Raw genomic sequence first — 20,470 nt, forward strand, 5'->3', positions numbered from 1 at the left:
CTCTCTAGGCTCTGACAGGCTCCGAAACACGGCTGTTACATGACGATTGCGCAGCGTATTCGGGCTACTTTCCTTAATTGAAGTGAAAAATGGTGTGAAAGCGCTGTTGAAAGACTTTTGTAAGCCTGAACAGACATTAAAAACCATGTACATTCATCAGGCTAGTGGTTTTGAGTCTGATTATGCAACAAATATATTGTAAATGAGTCTTAAAAACAAGCCAAACAAGTCTAATTCATGCTAAAAAAAAAAAAGCACCTTACAGATTCTGTGGCCAAGTGGCAAAAGGTGCTGTGGTCATCACTAAAAGTCAAGCACATATAGTAAAAAACAAATACATCTTTACACCAACATTCCGTGAATCCCATTCGGAGGGTATTTCCCAGCTATGACTGGTAGTTATCATAAGGGAGGATGCTGCAAAGTACTTGAAACCCTGCCAAAGCAACAGCCAGGAAGGTGCTTGAAATGTCATTAGGTGGCTGGATCAGTTCTGTAAGAAACAGTGGGGAAATAAGCCATGTTTTCATTGTTGGTCATCAGTTGCAACTCTAAAAATGAAGTGGAGAGTGAATATTAAAAGAATTAACATTAAGAATAATAAAAATTTCCAGGTCACACTTTATTTGGATGGTCTTCTATAGATTCTCTACAGAGACTTAAATCATTAACAAACTTTCTGGTGATGTTCAGTTGATTATCAACATTATGGTTAGGGTTAGGGTTAGGAGTAGATGTAGGTTTTACCTTGAGGTTAAGGTTAGGGTTAAGTTTAGGGTTAGGGTTAGATTTAATCAATTCTTTCACACTAATCTTGAAATTCAGTTGCATTTAATGGATATTTAGTTGAATGTTACTTAAAGGCCAACTGAGCACTTACAAAGCACCTACCGTGGACCATCCAAGTAACACTTAACTTCACAACCAGTTGAATTTAATGGCTATTTAGTTGAATGTTACTTAAAGATGTACTGAACATTTACAAAGAAGCTACAGTGGACCATCCAAATAACGTGTTACCGATTCCCTACATTTTTGGTCTAAAAAGGTGAGTAATAAGTAAAAGAGAACATATAAAGCTTTTGTATAGCTAAAACTTATAACATATAGAACTTATTAAATGTGATAATTTTAGTTTTAAGTTTCAAAATGGTCTGCTATTTGTAATTATTTGCAGAGCAGGCGTTTTTGGCAGTTTAATTAGCTTTTGGAATGTCTTGTTATTATGATGTTATATTATAGGTGTTATTTTATAAGGTAAACGTTTATTCCTGCTTCTCCATCTCTGGATGCCAGACTGATAAAAAAAGGGCATTCTCAGACTGGCTTCAGTCATGATGAGCAATTCCAGCATCAATGATAAACATAAATGATAACTTGTTGATCTGAACTGTCTCTGTCTGGCTGAGCGGCTCCTTTAACGCAGTTCTGACTGCTGATTGGTTTGGTTTCTCCGGAAGAAGGAAGCAGCTCTGTGAAGTGTGTGGCGTTGTAAACAGAGCGGTGTCCTGGCTGTGGGCTGTGTGAGCTGGTTAGTAGGCTGACTGGGCTTATTTTTACAGTTATACCCCCTTTCAAAGAACACTAAACCGTTGTTTGCTCTTTTGGACTCCGTGTTCGCGTTAGCATCAGCTTAGTACAAGTTACGGAGCTGAATTCAGCTTTTATTCCCCAGCTTCTTTTTGAATTTTCCCGTCCCACCTTAAATAGTGCAGCAGCTACATTCTGGCGAACTGCTGCACCATTTAAGGTGGGACGGGAAAATTCAAACAAGAATCCAACTTCAGCCTTGTGTAGAAGTTCCACCTGAAGTCTGGCATGTTCTCTACACTCCTAAAAACATGGTTCTTCAACGGTTGTTTAGTAAAGGGAATGATTCTGTTTAGAACCATAGTTCTTTTGTTCTATATAGCACCAAAAAGGGTTCTGCTGCTATTAGAAACTTAAAAAGATGGTTCTTCAAAGGTTCTTTAGCAAAGACAATAGTTTTATTTAGAACTATGGTACTATGGATCTGTAAAGCACCAAAAAGGGTTCTGCTATTCTTACAAGCTTAAAAAAATGCTTCTTCAAGGGTTCTTTAGCATTAAAAAAGGGTTCTGGTATTGTTACAAGCTTTGTAATAATGGAAGAACCCTTTTTAGTGCTGTATAGGACCATTTTCGTAAAGGAACCATGTAGAACTATATACAACACATTCTCTACCAATCTCAACAACCATTTCACTGTGCAAAAAAACATTTAAGCATGAAATAGTTCTGTATAGAACTCAAGGTTCTAAAAAAGAATCATTACCTTTACTAAAATACCCTTAAAACAACTCTTTTTTAAGTGTCTAGACAGACTGTTGTCATTACTGACAAAAACCTTCATCCAACCATTTGCTAATCCACCCAGTAGCTTTGATGAAGGCGTTCTAAGTAGTATGTTTTTCTGGGGTCTTGTCCAAAACTTCACTTCAGTTGAAGTTGTGTGTTCAGCTCAGTATACAAAAGTGGAAAACAGTTTCAGAAGTGAATCAATTAAAAAATTCACAATTTGGTTTGAATTTGTATGGATTTGTCTGATTTTGACACATTTTTCAATACAGCAAATAGTGCCTGAAAATCTGCTTTGTGTTAATATGTCAGTATATCCATTTTGAGTTTATTAGAGCATTCGACATTATAAAAGTACAATATTTTAAAAAATGCGCTAGCAACTAACAACTACACTCCTCAGCAAAAGGGGTTCTATGACTCATAATAGTGGAACGCTTTTTAGAGCTATATAGAACCATGTACAGCTGGCTTTCTATCATAGAGAAGAACCATTTATGCATTCAAATCTTTCACTGGGTGTTCATGATTCTGCATAGAACCATTTCCTATACCTAAGAACCTTTGAAGAACCATTTTTAAAGAGTGTAGGAGTGTTCCTTTTCTCCCTGCTTTTGTGTTTGAGGTACTAAAGATGCAGGGTTTTCAGAGAAGGGAGCGTCTGCCTTCATTGTGGGCATGCTTGTCTAATTTTATTTATACTTCATTCAGTATGATTAGTATTAGACTGGGCACGTCATTGGGTCCAGTCTGTTGAATGAGAGGCTCATATTGAATGATGCGATTCAATAGGCTGTGGTGTTACAACCCTAGAAGAACATAGAGTTTTATTCCGAAATGTTGCATATCCATTTGTAATGATTTTTGATAGAACAAGTTTTGAAAAGAGCAGCAGATATAGTGAGATATAGTGGAAAACATACTTTATTTCTCTAATAAATGTGGTATTAATTATAATATACCATTGATATTTCCTGTATGTGTTAAGCCTGCTCGTAACAACTTATTTCCAAAAAATAACATTCTTAAAAGTGGTCTATAATGCGTAATGGGACAAAACCCTTCATATATTAAAAAATATTTTTTTGATTTGCACACACTATGGAGTCATAATAAATCTGGAATTTTCTTTCTTCTTTCCATTCTAAAGAGCAAACAAGGAGCATCTCAGTCCAAGGAACTTCTCAAAGATTCCTTACGTACATAGACATGGGTGTGAAAGGCTTACAGTACTTCATGGAGGCTTGTTGTCCAGAGATCTGCTTACCTGTGGACTTTCGACAGATGGCTGCAGCTCATGCTAAAGCCCATCCTGACTCCACTGCTACAGTGGTAGTAGACGCAATGGCCTGTCTGAGGTACTGGTATCGATGCCATGCTTGGGTCCATGGAGGTCAGTGGAAGGAGTACATGCATTTTCTGGAGGAATTCGTGGGTGCATTCACAGCAGCCGGCTTAAGATTAGTATTTTTCTTCGATGGAACCATAGAGGAACAGAAGCGGGCAGAATGGGTGAAGAGACGTCTGAGAGTTAACCAGGACATAGCTAGAGTGTTTCGCTTCATTAAGAATCACCACCAGCAACCAGACAGGGAAATGTTTTGTCTCCCCTCAGGACTTGCCACCTTCTCCAGATTTGCCATCAAGTCCCTTGGTCAAGAAACATGGTGCTCTGTTCGTGAAGTGGACTATGAGATTGCGCAATATGCTCTTTCTAACAACTGTATGTGTATTCTTGGCCAAGATACAGATTTTGTTATCTATGACACTGTTCCATACCTGTCTATCGCAAAACTTAGATTAGACAACATGACCACAGTGCAGTTCTCTAGAGAAAAGCTGTGTCACATCCTAAAGCTTCAGAAGTCTGATCTTCCTCTCTTGGCCTGCATTCTTGGTAATGATGTCGTGCCAGAGCAGCGGCTGCAGTATGTCCGTAAAAATGCCCTGACCGCGTATGGGAGGAAACATCAGGGTGATAAAGTCCATGCTGTGGCGGATTTCATTAGTAAACTTCATCCTAATGGTGATGGAATACTTGGCCTCTCCTCGATGCATTTATCCAAAGCAGACTATGAGGTCGTGGAGAAAGGAATGCAGTCATATCTACTCCCAGGACAAATGTCCCCTTGGTTAGATTGCAGCCTTCCTCCTCCAGAGCCAGTATGTGTGATGGAGAACTATATGAGTGCAGACATATTACAGGTACTAAACAGTACATTGGCACTGTTTTATTTTAAAGTCATTGTTAAAACAGCACCGAGTTTGAATGATATGAATTTCTGTTGTTGCAGGCAGCAAAGGAGAGGCATGTGCGAGCCGAGTGCTTTATGATCTATAACGTGCTGCATGATGGAGTGGTGGACTGCAGCAATACGCTGGAAGATGAGGAAGAAGTAGAGCTACCACCACAGGCCATTTTATACCAACCTATTAGAGAGCATATCTACAGTATTATTCTGCCAGCACTGCCAGGTGGGGTCCCACTCATTTTAAATTAATCGTATTTAAAGGGGAATTCCACTGATTACTCATGTCCTGCATAGTTGAACTGTTAAGATGCAAACAAAGTCATTCAGAGTTGTTGGATGTCAGTGGCTCCGTTCTAGATGAACTTACAGTCTGAATTGTTCACAGTGGTGGTAATAGGAACCAGATGTCTGAAGAGTTTAACGTTTCACAAAATGGTTATGAATATGCTGCCTGATGCCTGGTTTACAGTAGTTTTTCTAATAAGATTTTGGCATAGTTTTTAATCTATTCATGGTGGACACAGCATTCTGTAACATTATCAACATTACATATAAAAACTCAGAAAACACGTGTAGGTTTCACGAATTGGAGTTAGAAAGTTTCTCAACAGTTGAGCATTTTCAATTGACCACTCTGGATGACTTTGTTTACATCTCATTGAATTATGCAGACATTTTGAAAATTTGGTCAAGCTGTGTTTTCAGTGTTAGTCATCTTTTACAGTTTCATACTCAAAATGTAGAGACTGTTCACATTTATACAGACATTTCTGAGAAATATAATAATAATAATAATAATAATAATAATAATAATGAATAAATAACGGTATTAGATTTAAGATCAATAAAATGGCAATCAGTAAAAGAGAACATTGGGACTCATTCACTAATATATATATAAGTTTTTTCTTAAATTTGTTCTTGAGAAAAGTCCTAAGAAAACGTCTACGTCAGATTCATGACGTGTTCTTAAACCACAGAATTCTTTGCACCTTTGTGCTCTGATTGTGTGTAGATTCTGTTTTTATCTAAGCACAAATACCAAATAAGAAAACACTGGTAAATGTCAGAATCTTCGTGAAAATGGCATAAGTGGGTTTTAAGAGGAATTTTTGATGAATGTGGTCCATTCTTCCTTTAGAAACAGAGAGGGTTTATGCCAACAGAGCTCATAAAATTAAATGAATCTATAGCTACTTTCTGAATCCAGTGTGATTTGCCATTTATTATATTTTAAAGACAAGACATTCCACAGATAATCAGTTCCTATTTCTTCTTAGGGGTGTTGTTTTTACTTTTGGAATTTCATATTATTTATGCTGTTATTTTCAAGAATCATTTCTCAATACTTGTTCTTTTCTTCTCTAGATTCTTATGATCATACTTTGTCTGTCAAGGAGTGGTTTGTTTTTCCAGGGAATCCACTAAAGGAGCCAATAAAACTGGCTCCCAAGCCCCTAAATCTACCAGGTATACAATTTAAGCACAACACTTTCATTCTGAAAAATCTAAATCAAAATTAAGTGAGATTGACCTTTGGGTTTCAGGTTGAATTAAATGTGATAACCGTTTAGTCTTTAAGTGTAAAATAAATTTTCAAAATTTAGAAGAAAAAAATGTGCAGAACTGTTAGGAGTGTTTGCAGATTTCATGGCTGCTCCACAGGCTGGCAGGCTGACTGTGGTGAGGGTTTCGCTACTCAGTGACATTTTTGTGGCAACGTATTACCTTTTTGTTTTTGAGGCGCTCTGCTGTTGCTTTTTCTTTGCAATTAAAAGTCAATACTGGACGGTTAACTATGTTCCCAGTAACAGTGCCATAAGAGATAGTGGGGTTTTATTTTTTATTCTTTTGGGGGTATTAGTTTGTTTTTCTGTCCTCAGTAATGCTCTGTTGACATGACTTGATCTTGTTTTTTTTTTCTTTTACATACATTACCTTTCAAAAGTTTAAAATCACTTGTCTCATTAATAATTGGTTTTATTAAAACATAACTTATACAGCAGTCTGAAATATTATAAACTAGACACCAGAAGCTACTTTTAAAATCATATATTTTGTTTAATATAAGAGGTAATAGAAATATTACACGATGGATACTATATATACTTTAATTATATATTTACAATAATTTATTGTCAATATTCTCATTATTATGTAGGTTTCATAGCAGTGGCTTTCCTCTTATCAGCTTTCTGTTGGCTTTAGTGTTTCACTTGAATGTTGTTAGTCAGCATGTGTAAAAGTAAACAATCTGATGGACTGTGTTGTAATAGGCAGTAGCGCAGATAAAAATGAAAAAAAAAGTCATTACGTTTAAGAGGTCAGTTTTCAAATCACTATATATACTTTCATCAGCAGAAAACAGCTGACCAGACATAATGCATCATAGTCATCTAAAGAATCTCATAACCTTTTAGGAATAATGTTGTTAAAACAAAAGTGTACAATACTTTGTAGTAAGATCATCAACTCTTAGATTAACACATATTTACATGTACATGCTTTTTTGATGTCTCAAATTTTAAAATGGGGGTGAGTGTGGTAAGCTAAAGACGTATTTTTAGCTAAAAAAAATTATAAGCAAATCTGAGCAAGATTAATCATTTAATTCAGCTTTGTTTTGCCTACCATTTGTGAACAATTCAGCTGTATGAGTGCAAATGTTACAACTTCGCCATAATAATTATTAAAAAGCAGAACAGCAAATATCAGCACAATAAAATAAAATATATATTTTATTTACAAAAAGTAAAAAAAATGGTTTTGATTGAGATAGTGAGTAATATGGATTGCGCTCATTGTTTAACTGTACTGTTAAAATGCTGTTAATACTGTTAAAGTACTGTTAAAACTAACCCCGCCATATGGAGGCTGTACTTTAGCTGGGCTGGATCTCACTGTGAGTTATTTATATGCTCTAAAGCAGTGCTTTATTACAGCCACTAATAGGGTGATTAAAATAATATGTATGAATTCTGTGACTTTTACACACAACTGAAAAACATTTACAAAAGAACACTCAATATAGAACTTTTATTCATGCTATGAAAACAGTCTGCATGGTCAGTCTTAAGGAATATCTGTCCAATTACAGTGAAAGTTTGCAGATGATGATGATGCTATGGGAATACAAGTAGGTGACCAGAAGCACATTCTACCTGAATGCATTTTCATACCAGCCAGGTCTCCCCTGCAGTAATTCCGTTATTCTGTTATGGTATTGGTCAATTAACAGAGAGAACTCCTGACCTGACGACTCTGTGGTTTGGGAATGACTCTGAGGTGAAAAGTGTTCGTGTGTCCACTTTCCTGGCTGTCTTTGACCTACAGGACTTCACTCAGGACTTGAGTCACTTAGACAGCCCTTTGGTAGCTGTGATTTGTCTTGTAACATACATTGCTGCTCAGGTGAGTTTAACATACAGCTCTTAGCTTTTCATGTTGGTCATTTGTTTATTGGTGTTTTTGTTATTTCTCAGTTGGGATTCCAATGTTGTAGCCTGTGGTAACTTTGCATGCACTGTTTAATGTCTGCAGCTTGAGTGGTTCTACAGCCTTGCTTGTTGTGTGTAGTTCTTATCAGGCACTGGGTGTGACCTATGCCTCAACTGAAATGTCTTTCTTTATGTATGGGTTTCTAATGATGGTTTTCAAACTGTTTGTTATGTACACCTTGATTTTTTTCACTTTTCACTGCTTGCAAACTGTAAAGGACTACTTGTTCTTATTTTAGGCTAAACACCTTTCCCTGGAAGACATAGATGCATATCTAAGTCAAGCTGTCTGTATCAGATATAAATCCTACTCAGAACTGCAGCAAACCAGGGTAAGTGGCACGAACATCTCTTTTGGAGCCACCCAGAGACATTACAACTTTCAGTTGTTCAGAAAATTGATCTGCATTTCTGTCGTCATCAGAAGCTTACAAATGTAATCCATAATCCATTTCAAAGGTGCCCTCCAGCTATGTTTACTTCCTGGTTTTTAACCAGAAATCTCCCCATAAACAGAAACTCAGCAGTTGTTTGAGTGTTGGTGAATGATTAAAGCACATTTATACCGTGTATTCTCAAGGACACTGCAGGCTGTTTTGCTCAGAGCTGCAACTCATGGTAAATACCTCGCTCCCCCTGCCAAACCAACGCTTCATGAAGTTGCAAAAAATTAAGGCCACCATTTTTTTTTTCTCCAGAAGAGCAAGTCGCCTTGAGCGATGGATTTGATTCTCTCACTGTTGAGAAAATAAGGCAAAAGAGAGACTTGGGGGGATAATTTTTGGTCGCCTTGCGACATTCCTCCTAAAAACTGCTCTAATTGTGGTCTGAACCTGAGAGCAATGCTCTGGTGACGGGCTCCGAGACGTCCCTGCCGGTGACCACAGGGCTATTTCAGCTCCCACCCTAATTTAAACCTACTATGCACGCTATTTCAGACGCAGCCTCCGAGGCAGCCCATGGTTTTGGAGTGCCCGGATTGAACGCTCTCCCCACAGCAGAGATAATGGACGATAGAGTGACAAATTAGAGCCTCATGGGAGATATGCAGGAAGCCACCTCTTGATTTACGTGTCACGTTTGCTTGGGCGCATGAACCAACTCCCCTTGGCCCACCTCTCCTTCCCTAACTCAAACGTCACCACTGTTTCTGAGCCTGGAGAAAAAAATTGTGTCCTTAACATAGAGAAATGTAGTTGAAGAACATACTTCTTGAATGTAATATTTCAATATATAAGGTTGTTTTTGTTTGTTGTTTTTTACATTTGTCCCAGGCGTTATGACATATCATATCGTTATTGTGACAAGCTTTTCTGAGCATGTTGTGAATATTGTCACTGATCATTCATGAATAGTCTTAAAACAGACTTTGCAAAGGCTCACAAGTGACATTGCTGTTTAGACTTTTGCTCTTTTATCTGGAGACTGTGAATTTGAATCCAAATGACGCTGGCAGTACAAGAGAGCATAAGTGGCTCTACTTAATTTGATGTATTATTCAAAAGCATAATGTTGAATCATAAAAACATAGAATTCATTAAATAGAATTTAAAATATATATGGCACTGTTGTGTTGCTCGCACCTTGTGTCCGTTCCAACTTATCAAACCCTAAAAAATTAATTTTTTTGACAAGTAATGTCAAAATGTCTTCAAATATTGTGATAAATTTGCCATATTTCTACCTCTAGTTTACATTCTGTAAGAATTTTAAGCTTGTATCTGCATGCATCTTGGAAATTAGAGGTAATCTTCCTTTTGCTCATGTAGAGGTGGGCGATATAGCAGAAATATGCGATACACAATATGTGTCGCAATATTTAGTTTTTCTGAGATTTATTACGTTGAAACAAACATAAAAGCCTCACTACAGCTATGTTTTACAAATGTTATCAATACCTATGATTTTTTTTTATTTTCAGTGTTTCACAAACTGCGCTACAGTAGATTCAGTTAATCAGGCCTAATGATGCTCTTTCTAATATTTCTAATAAAACATGCATTTATTCAATGTTCTTTAAAGAGAAGCCTAAATATTCCTCACTTTTTGAAACATAAGAATTTGATATACTATATAAATGTTGTTAAAGTTTTAAAACGTATCATTTATTTCCTAGTCCATGCAGTCTGTATACGGAAAAGAAGTTGCAAAAACAGCCCCACCCCCTGTGTCTACACCAGTTTAGCTCCGCCCACTGATGCTGAAGTTATAAGGAGCTTTTCAGTTCAGAATGCATAATAATAATGATATTCATCATTCATATATATATATATATATATATATATATATATATATATCTTAAAAGAGTCTTAAAAAGGCATGGTAATACAAACAGCCTGTATAGTTCTAAGAGATGATGAAAAGTTGGAAAATGGTCATTAAAAATGAATTATGACTGTTTTTGGTAAGCAAACCCACACAAACTCTTAACTATATCTCACTGAAAAAAATACAATACTAGGAAAATTAAGTACTCACTTAAATACTTAAGTACTGACAATATCCGCAGGATTCCCAGAGAAGCATATTGTGTCACAGTTTATCATAATTACAATAAAATATCATCATGCTGCCCATCCCTACATGTCAGCATTTGCACATGCTTGTATGATTGTGTCAGCAGGGCCCCCAAGTGAGATGGGGGAGTTTATATGGGTAGCAATCAGCAATAATTTGGCTGGTGAATGATTCTGTTCAGGGACTGTGTGTTTAGTGACCGCGGAGCAGCAGGTGTTGAATTGCCGAGCGGCTCAGGGAAGCGCGTGTACGCGCACAAGTGTGTATTTAAGGCGCGGTGGTGACAGCCTGCCGCTGGCCAGATGAAAGTGTGCGAAGCTCTCCTGCCTCCCATGTGCCGGAGGGAGGCAGGAGCACCTGTTGCACGCGCCATTGTTGTTGCTCCATCAGAAGCGGCACTGTCACATCTGCCTGAAAAGTGAAAAAGGGATCGCAGGGGAGGGGGTTTGAGGCTAGCTTTAAGAGCTGGACAGATGGCAGGAGAGTCTCCAGGGGCTGCTTCATACCCCCCTCTAATCTCTCTCCTCCTGTGCTGCTTTGTGACACTGAGGGAATGTGAATGCAAGCTAGCGCTAAAGATGCCTCTGCGTGGACACATGCACCAGTAACTACACAGTCTTAACAAGGCTGGAATCAAATGAGGCACTCCAGGAAATCTTTTATGTTTTTAGAGAACGCGAAATGAAGGTTCACAGGGTTTCAAGTTCTTCATACTTACGCGGTTCCACTTACATTTCACCTCTAGATTTTTACAGAGGTGAAATGGCACAGATGTGAGATAGAGGTGTCATCACACAGGTGGCCAGCACACAACTTTTAACTGTTGCCATTCATGTTAAACTGTGCCCCCAGGGCCTGCTGGACTCTTCCAGGCATCTGGCTGGGGCAGCTCTCATTGTTTATGGAGTCGAACGCTAGATGAACAGCTGCTGCTCTTGCTTGAAGAGGGAAGCACTGCTCTCTATCTCTTCGTCAAACAGCAGGCTACTGTTGGTAATCATTGCCTAGAAATTTGCTGGCGGTATTCCAAGCATTGAATGCGTCGGATTTGCTTCAGTCAAACTTGAATCAAAAGTAGCCAAACAGAGCACAAGTTCCGAAAAGTAAATAAATGATCACCACAAAGCTGTCTTGCTCTTTGAAAGAGAAAACGTAGCTCCCAGGTGCAAAGAGCTTAATATTTCAAACGATGACTCAGAGGCACGGGCCCTCGACTGCCTCTGCCGCTTTGGCTTTATCTCTGGGCCGCTTTTTGTTTGCTTTAGTTTAAGCTGTGTTTGAGAGCGGAGCAGGTGGTAGGCAAGTCTTTCGTTTTGGTGTCACAGAAGCTAATCAGTCCTTCTCTTATCTTCCCTGGCTGGGGGGGGAGGAAGCCAGGTGAGCAGCGGACGGTTGAGCGAGAACATCTGCCCCCTCCCCCTCCCCACACATCCCGTTATCTTGACTGGTATTTCAGATTATCTCCCAAGGGTTCTTCCTCTAGCCGTAATGGAGTTAAATAGAGAATAGATATTAGCAGTGTTATCAGGTGGTCACCGTGACTGTCTGGTTTGAAATTGTCGATGATTAAGGTTAAGTATCACATCATTTTCATGCATTGACACTTGTGTGCAAAAGTTTGTCACACTGCATGTTTTGTTGGTGAAAATACACAAGCACATCTTTACAGGGAGCAAACTTAAATATAGCAGTTTTCTGCAAATTTTAGTGCCCAATTTCTATGATTTGCTTAGTTTAGTATAGTGAAAAAAAAACGTAAAATGTGCCATATAAACTTTTCTATTATAATACTTTTATTTTATAGTGCAGAACTTCTGCACAGGCCACATTTTATGTAGTTTTCTCTAAATTAAACACAATAAAAAACAATAATTGTGCATTAAAATGTAATCTCTTTTAGATACGACTGTATGAGGTTCCTTAAAAAGTACTAAAACTTCTTTAATTGAATGAACTTAACCTCTTTAACTCTGTCATAACTTTCATATTTCATAAGCTACTTTCTAAAGGTGGGTGTAACTGTCTTCTTTCCAGTCAAAAAGATGGGTAATGTAATTTTAAAACTTCATAATAAAAGAAGCTGAACTCTTTTTCTACTGAAAGTTGCCCCATTTTTGCACAAGTCTGAGCTATAAACTGGATCTCAGATGGTGTCTCTTCAGTGATGTGCACTTTAAAAAAACTTTTTAGTCTAGGAGTCTAGGATTTTTGGCTTCCAGCAGTAAATTCTAAGCATATAGCAATATATTTATGATCATAAAACACATTTTCCGTAAATTTGAGGGGAGCTTTTACACTTTACGTTTATTTCATGCAGTTACTGAATAATTTGCCTAACGATTTGGGCATGTAAATTCAGATGGAAAAACCCAAAATATACCCACAAGCATAAGAGGTGTTAAGTGTTACATACTTATATTTTTCTCATGGTGTTAAATATGTAACAAGGTAGTGCTGCTAAATGTATTATCACTTATCAAATAGCAAATTTTACTGCCTATACAGATGATTACTTTGAATGTGAAATAGATGCCAAGAGTCAGTCTTTTTTGAGCTGGCTGCATCAATTCTGTTGCGGTAATGGTCTTAAAATGCATTACAACTTTAAAAAAAAAAAATTAAAAGTCTTAAAATCATATCAACTTATTTATTTTATCTATTTATCTCTGCCTGTCTATCTATTCAAGTAATCATTTTGTATAACCTCTCATACAGGTTCCTGAGGTGGACCCAAGGGCTGTCCAGCTTGGCTCACTGTTGCTACGTGGCCTGACTTATATCATTGCAGCCAACAGTGGCTGTGGTTTTCCTTTTCCAATGAGTGAGCTCATGCCTTGGAAAATCTTTGATGGTTTGCTCTTCCATTCCAAGTACCTGCAGGCTCATTCTGGTTGTTCTAAAGAGGAGCTTCTAGAGGGCAATGTGAGTAAACATCTCATGAGTGGTGGTGATTCCATAAAGCATGTTATTAAGTGTGCTAAATGAAAAATAATCTTGAAGCATTAATATTAATTAAAAAAATGCATGGTGTCCATCAGGAAAATGTTGAAAAATTATTATTATGTGTCGCCAAGTTGGTGCCAGCTCCTGACATCTATATGGACAGTGTTTTCCAGAATGTCCTTCATCTTTGTTCCTATCTGTTTCGTATTTCTTGACTGCTGGATCCTTTGTTGTAAATAATTGATCCAATTAAGCAAAAGCTGCCCACTGCTTCTACATCTTCCCATCAATGGTAAAGTTAGTTAGTTAAGGTTTCCTGTTGTCAAAACCTTAGTTGGCCTTATTGTTGAGCCTTGAGGAACATCACAGATAGTAATAATTGAGTACATGATGTTTAATGCAAAACTGACACTGAGATTGACAAATTGATTGTTGATTTATTATATAATTCATAACTTGTTCCAGTGTCAGGTTTTCCCATTCACATACAGTATGATATTTTTGTTCCAGCCTGCCTGGACTACACTCTTCCTCTCACTCCGAGAGCTGGTGCTAGGAGCCTGCAGGAGGCGCGGCTCCACCATCCCCAGCCAGCCTCGCAGAGTACAGCATGGTGAGAGAACAGTTGCACTTGTCCTACTTCACCTACAAACCATGGGACAGATTATTCCATCTCAGCCTGTGTAGCACAAAGAAAAAGCATAAAGTACCTTCTTGGGTTTAAAAGAAAATTGTTGGCTTTGTACAAATTAAATAGGGAACTGCAGAACGAACAGGGAGACAGTTTATTGCATGCCATCCAGTGATTCACTCCTGAGGTACAATGCAAAAATGAATGCTTGAAAAAAGACAGTGCAGTCTTCTGCTGCTTTGATCACTCTTATAATATGTCAATATTTAGAGAGCTTGTAATCGCTGTCCATGTTCTGAATAAAAGAATGGAATAATGTGAGAGTAGAGTATCCTGCTGAGGGTAGTTCAGTTCTGGTACCTCTTGCAGACATACCATATTCAGTAGGCTACATAATACAATCCATCTGGTCTATGGTATTGAAACAGTCTGCTGCCAGACAATTTTAGATACAGACCATGTTTTGTCATAACAAGAATAATTCTGGGTTGCTTTTTATAGGAGGTGATCTATATTAGGTAACATAACAAGACAACAAAATTATAACGTGGGGGCTGTTACAATCTCCTGGAGCCCCGTTTCTTTTCAGTTGGCATTCAGCGTGCTGTGGTCCCTTGGCAAGATTAAAAGAGGCCTTATGGTGAAATTGTCTCCATCTGTTTTTTTTCTATTGATGTTGAACAGCGAGTGAAGGGCATGTTGTGTCTCAGTGGCAAGTCTTCTGTTTAGTTCATGTTACAGCTACATCTTGTCTGCTGCATTTCATTATTTATTCATATTGTTTTCATGAGGGACTTTTAGTTTCACAAGTAAATGTTGGGTGATAATTAGTATAAGGAGCAGTCTAAATGAAGTAGAAACATGTTTGCAAACCATTCTTTTTGGATAAAAATACAAAGCAATATTACAAAAGTAACAACTGTCTATATTACTGTGAGATGGAAAGACTGTTCTTGATGGTAATTGTTCCTTTTTTTTCTTTGTTATGAAGGAGGGGTTACTTTGCATTTCAGATCCGGTATTCTGCAGATAGAAATGTGATATTCAAGTGTACGTATAAAACGTCTGTCTTTAATTTATGTCTGCATTTGAGCTGGTAATCACTGCCTCAGGCTTGTGGGGAGGTGGTGGTGAAGTTCGGGCTTCGGAGAATTGTATGGTTTATGTTTCCAGTGATTCGCAATTTCACTGCTCCATAGCAAATGCTTATTCTGAGGGACTGCACCCCATAATTAAAATCACATTTAAATGATACTGTAATTTCCTCAGGGAGGCCCATGGATGGCAAGCCTCACAGAGAGAGTGGACCCCAACCCTTTAGCACCTCAGAGCAGTACTATAGGCAGCAAACGAGAGGCCCTCCGCCCTGTATGCAAGGTACAGTGTAGCACTTTCATGCATACTAGGTAGATATACATACAGTGCTGTGCAAGTGCTGTCAAAACAGCTATGTAGTACAAGTTATTTATTTTTCAGCAGCAGGATAAAAAACGAAAATATACATTTCATGTATTTAGTGTGTCCACATTTTGCCTTTATTACAGCGTCCATTCTTTCTCGCTTTCAGTTTTTCAAAGAAATCTGCAAGGATATTTTTCCACACCTCCAAAGTTCAGTCTAGAAGTTGGTTGCATTGTCTGCTTCTCAAAATCCAAGTTTTCTTAAACACATTCCGTGATACTGAGGTCTAAACAGCAGTCATTGGCAATTTTTTAGCAAGTTTTAAGTGCTGTTTATCTGATGGTGACTGATCTGATGGTCTACCAGGTCTTGCACGTTTGTTAGGAATCTGTACGTTTTAATATTTTTTTAAACTCCAGTTATGGGACACTCCTTATTTTTCAGTTATTTTCATTTGACTTTCTCCTTCCCTATTGGAAGTACTTAATGGCCATTTTGACTGGATTTTAAATAAATGAAGGGTGGCCCCTGACTTTTGCATGTATTGTAAAGTGAAAGGATGCTTCTAAAATGAAGATTGGAATCTGAAACATATTTGATGGAAAGACCACCCAAGCCTGAATTAAAAAAGGAATTGGAGAACATAGAGTAAGAAACAGAAAGTATACAAACTCCAGTTTCCTTTTTTATAGGTTTCGTTCAGAGACCAAGATCAAGACATCCCAACAGAAGAAGGTATCACCTTGCTCCAAGGTGAGTTTGGGCACAGATCTTTCCAGTCAGCCTGTTTGATTAATTTCACGTGTTTAATATTTTAGCAATTTTAATCAATAATATGAAAGTATTATTTAAGTATCACTTGTTAAGTCATTCCTGACAATTTCCTATGTACTTACTGTGTTATAGATGGCCTCAGTATCAAAACCAAAGACCTGGTTTCAACTGACCCACAGGCATTCAAGATGAGATCTGAAACCCTGTTGAAGTATGGGACATTAACTGGCCTTTTAGACGTGTGTAGCACCATTGAACTTTGAATTGGCAGCTTGTTTTAGCCATTGTTATGTAAATGTGTGCATTCCCGCTGCATTATCTACTGTAGGCTTAAAGGAATACTTCAAATTTACATGACTTTCAAACAAAGTCAGTCAGCCATGTTTACTTTAGAACTGTAGCTCCAGCCAACATTGCTTACAAACGCTAGAAGTCAATAGTCACCCAAACCATTTATGTAAACACATCCCCAACTCTCTTAAAGTAAGCATGCCATAGGTGTTACTGTGCTGACACTACATACCTGCGCAGTGATGTTTTACAACACACCCCTGCGCTTCAGCCTCCTGGAGTCTTAAGGCAGAATAGTATTGGAAAGCAGGACGTTATGATGCAGATGATGATGTAGTTCCAGTTTTAGTTGAAGTGTGTAAATAAGGCCTGTCCATGCCATTGTGCTAAATCTTTTTTTCTTTTATTAACAAGTTTTACATAACTTACATTTGTGGAAACAGTTTGGGTGACTATTGACCACCAGTGATTATTAGCAACATTAGCCAAGCAGCTCTACTTCTAAAATAAAAAATCAAACTTAGACAATAAACCTGTCTTGGCTGAGCGAGTTCATTTGGGGTAAGTGGAAAATCGTGTGAATTTGATTTATCACCAGACTATTCCTTTAAGAATTTGACTTTGATGACAGTGCAGGACCTTATTGTTGCCTTTGGCAGTTATGCTGATACTCTTTCCCACTCTGTTGCTATGAGTGTAGGAAAGCCTGCACTGTGACAACTAGCACACACTTGCCAGAGATGCTCAGAAAAATATTATTAGGATTGAGTAATAAAAAGGCTTTGCAAGAAGAGCATCTGCCCTCTATGCTGTTCGTGTACACGTCAACAAGGGGGAAGAAATCAGCACAAAAACAAGAAGAACGAAAGTGCGTTCTAAGTCACCCATTGAAGTGGGCTTCACAAGCAGGGAGGGATACCCCACCTCCTTCTACTGTCTCCTCCTCTGTGATATCCTAAACTGCCCTCAGCAGTATGTTTTGTTGAGAGGTTATGGGCTTTTTTCCCCTATTGTGTAGATATGAATCAGTGACAGAAATGGAACCTTCCTGAAGTCCGTGCCAAACCCACCCTTGATGAATATTCAGCTCCAACCCTAATTAGTCTCAGATGATCTCTTATCTTTCAACCCTTGTGGTTTGGAGCAAAGCCAGTGACACACAAGTCCTACTATTATGTGTAGGCCTTTCCTACATGGAGGAGGCACCAGACAGATGGGAGGGGCTGGCTTCCAATTAGCCCAAACTGTTAGGTAGAAAAACATGAATGATAATGTGTGTCGTAGTGTGCATTATTGGGATTACTGAAGCTTGATGAGATGGTTTGATGGGGGTGTTGATTTCGCATTGCTAAGAGAGCCATATGATTTCGAATGTTGGAACATATGTGAATTTGTGATTTTGTGTTTTGATTTGCTCTTCATTTTCAAGGGTCATATCTTGGATCACTGTAAGTAGGTACTCTTCTGTAAATAATATTAGGCCCTTCAGTCACTATTCAGAATCATCTGCAGGGTTTCATTTGCAAACAGAATGGCAATAAATGACGCCTTCAAACCAATTCTCAGTGTTTTTATGATTGTATAGCTGATACCATCAGCATATCTTTTGGACACTGATGTTTATTCTCTCTAAGTTTGGGTTCATGTTTACATTTTATGTTCCGATTATACGGACAACATCATGGCAACATATGTACAAACTGTTACTTTGTCTGTTAAAGGGCCCATATCCTACAATGTTCTAGTGAAGTCCACTTATATCATCTGTGTGAGTTTATGCACCAAAAAACAACAAATAATTCATTTTTATATGACATTTCTAGCCGCTCTTTATCCTCTAGAATTAAACAGGCTGTTTTTGTTACTGTGCCTTTAGAACCGATACCTAATGAGCTCTGTGCTGCCCTGAATTTTGCCTCACTCCAAGCAATCCAAACACTTCTTATAACTCAAGTGTGAGTGAGGAGGGCTAAATTGCTGTAGGCTAAACTGGCAGATATATTTAAGTGTGTTGTCATGACATCACAAACCAGTGGATGTCATTTTTGCAGCTTAGTTTCCATATGTGAACTGTATGAACTGAAGAGTGGACAGTATGCGTTAAAACAGTGTTTAAATACCACTTCAAACTTAGATACCACTTCAATAAAAATGAAGAAAATTTATTTTTCTCTGATATGGGCCTTTAAATTACTTTTTGGAACAGATGTCTGTTTTATTGAATCTGAAGCATATTAAAAGTCTGACATCACACCACAATGTTAATGTGTTTTTGTCAAACTTGTCACCCAGGCTAGACAACAATCAAGGAATCTTAATTATTCATCTTTAATAGATCTTTATTACGATAAAGCTTTGCATACATGCAGAATTCCTTTACATGAACCAAAATGTCATTGTTAGCATGCAGTACAATACTAAATAGTTGAAAAGCTAATCTGGGCCATTCTTTCCTTTACCCATGAGGCCGTGAAACAGTGGCTCTGCTGGGATTCCTTAAACAGCCCAGAGAGGAAATAGGATATGGAGAAAGTTCCACAGCTCTTCCTCCCATCTACAGAAAATGAAGCCCTCACTGGAATGAAAAACAGAGCTATGCAAACACATGCCTTGACCTTGGCATGGATAAACCATGTAGGAATAGCAGGAAGTGGAGGCGATGGATTTATTCGTGGCAGAAAGAAGAACAGATTGTCGAGTCTTTGACACTATCATTGACGAGCCTTTTTGAACTCGTGAAATGTAGGTAGGCCTAATGTGAGTTCCAAGCGGAAAAAAGAACAATGGGACTCATGCTGCTAATAAAAATGATAATGGATGATAAAGACAGTGATATGAGCCTCCGGTCAGGGTTAAATATGTGTGGAAGAGATCTGAGAGATTGGCCTATATCATTTGAAAGTCGCACTTTCACCACAGATTTGTAGAGTGGGAGTTACATTTCACTGCTGTTGGAGAAACCTGGGGTCAGGTGTCTGGCTCCAAAACACCACAGCAGGGCTCACTGTTAGGGTGCATAACTTTCCCCTATGATCGTTATACTTTTTCTGTTTAATCGTTTCTCAATTGACTCCTGCTATATGCAGCTTGTGTGTCTTTTTGAAAACACAGGCAAAATTAGCAGTGCAACAACAGAATGTCCTTTTTATCAGTTTAATTATGGTGTACGTCTGTCAAAATTAGCAACTCAACACCACATTGTTCTTTTTATCTGTTTAATTATGGTTTGTTTGTGTGCGAGTGTGTGTGTGTATGTGTGTGCGCACTCTAATGGTAAATATAGACTGTGTGCCCACGGCGCTGTGGTCACAGCCTAGTGGGTTGAGACTGGAGTTGGCGTGAGGGGATCTGGTGCTGGTCCATCAGTGGTGAGAGGCAGTCATCACTGTAGCCGAAGTTGAGGTTCAGAGCGTTTGTTCTGCAGGCGCTGAGGGGCTGGGGTGGGGTGGGCTTTGCCACAGGAACCCAGGCTTTGGCACACTGTCATCTCTGTTTCCTTCATAGGGCAGGAGGGAGGGAACGGTAGGCCTGACGGAGCCACAAATGAAACGCTATGCAGAGTTTTGTGTTTTTTAGGGTCCACGTTTCTTTTTTTGTGTGGTATTATTTTTCATTGTACCCAGTTTTTCTCAAACTAGTACAGTCGCATGCAAAATGTTTGGGCAAATTAAATGTTTTGACGATTTTCTAAGTGAAAATAAGTGAACACATCCTCTACAGAGAACACACTACTGCACATTTTGATGCACAATTACTGTTTATTTGCATTTAAGATTTTGGGAAAAAATAAAACAAAAATATGATGGGCAAAAGTTATAGGACAATATAAATGTTAAACTAAAATAT

General features: G+C 38.3%; 1 protein-coding gene across 2 annotated transcripts; it reads left to right on the forward strand.

Annotated features, from left to right (window-relative positions):
* The first annotated feature begins 1,470 nt into the window (after positions 1-1,470).
* Positions 1,471-18,847, forward strand: fam120b (family with sequence similarity 120B). 2 transcript variants are annotated; one of them, XM_036573750.1, is made up of 11 exons: positions 1,471-1,531; positions 3,469-4,523; positions 4,613-4,793; positions 5,939-6,040; positions 7,809-7,981; positions 8,307-8,399; positions 13,300-13,506; positions 14,038-14,140; positions 15,428-15,535; positions 16,252-16,312; positions 16,466-18,847. In XM_036573750.1, the coding sequence occupies exons 2-11, from the start codon at positions 3,528-3,530 to the stop codon at positions 16,503-16,505; spliced, it is 2,064 nt and encodes a 687-aa protein (XP_036429643.1). In that variant the 5' UTR covers positions 1,471-1,531; positions 3,469-3,527; the 3' UTR covers positions 16,506-18,847. The 2 variants fall into 2 exon arrangements, with proteins under 2 accessions (XP_036429643.1, XP_036429644.1); XM_036573751.1 differs by lacking the exon at positions 15,428-15,535.
* The last annotated feature ends 1,623 nt before the right edge of the window (positions 18,848-20,470 follow it).

The sequence above is a fragment of the Colossoma macropomum genome, unplaced genomic scaffold (assembly GCF_904425465.1).
Source record: "Colossoma macropomum unplaced genomic scaffold, Colossoma_macropomum, whole genome shotgun sequence".
Classification (NCBI taxonomy): domain Eukaryota; kingdom Metazoa; phylum Chordata; class Actinopteri; order Characiformes; family Serrasalmidae; genus Colossoma; species Colossoma macropomum.

What these genes read in the sequence shown, in the direction of transcription:
- fam120b (XM_036573750.1), top strand. Translation starts at nt 3,528, where the DNA reads ATGGGTGTGAAAGGCTTACAGTACTTCATGGAGGCTTGTTGTCCAGAG. An exon ending in TGAGTGCAGACATATTACAG is followed by an intron (nt 4,524 to 4,612) that starts GTACTAAACAGT and finishes CTGTTGTTGCAG; the next exon opens with GCAGCAAAGGAGAGGCATGT. An exon ending in GCCTCGCAGAGTACAGCATG is followed by an intron (nt 14,141 to 15,427) that starts GTGAGAGAACAG and finishes TAATTTCCTCAG; the next exon opens with GGAGGCCCATGGATGGCAAG.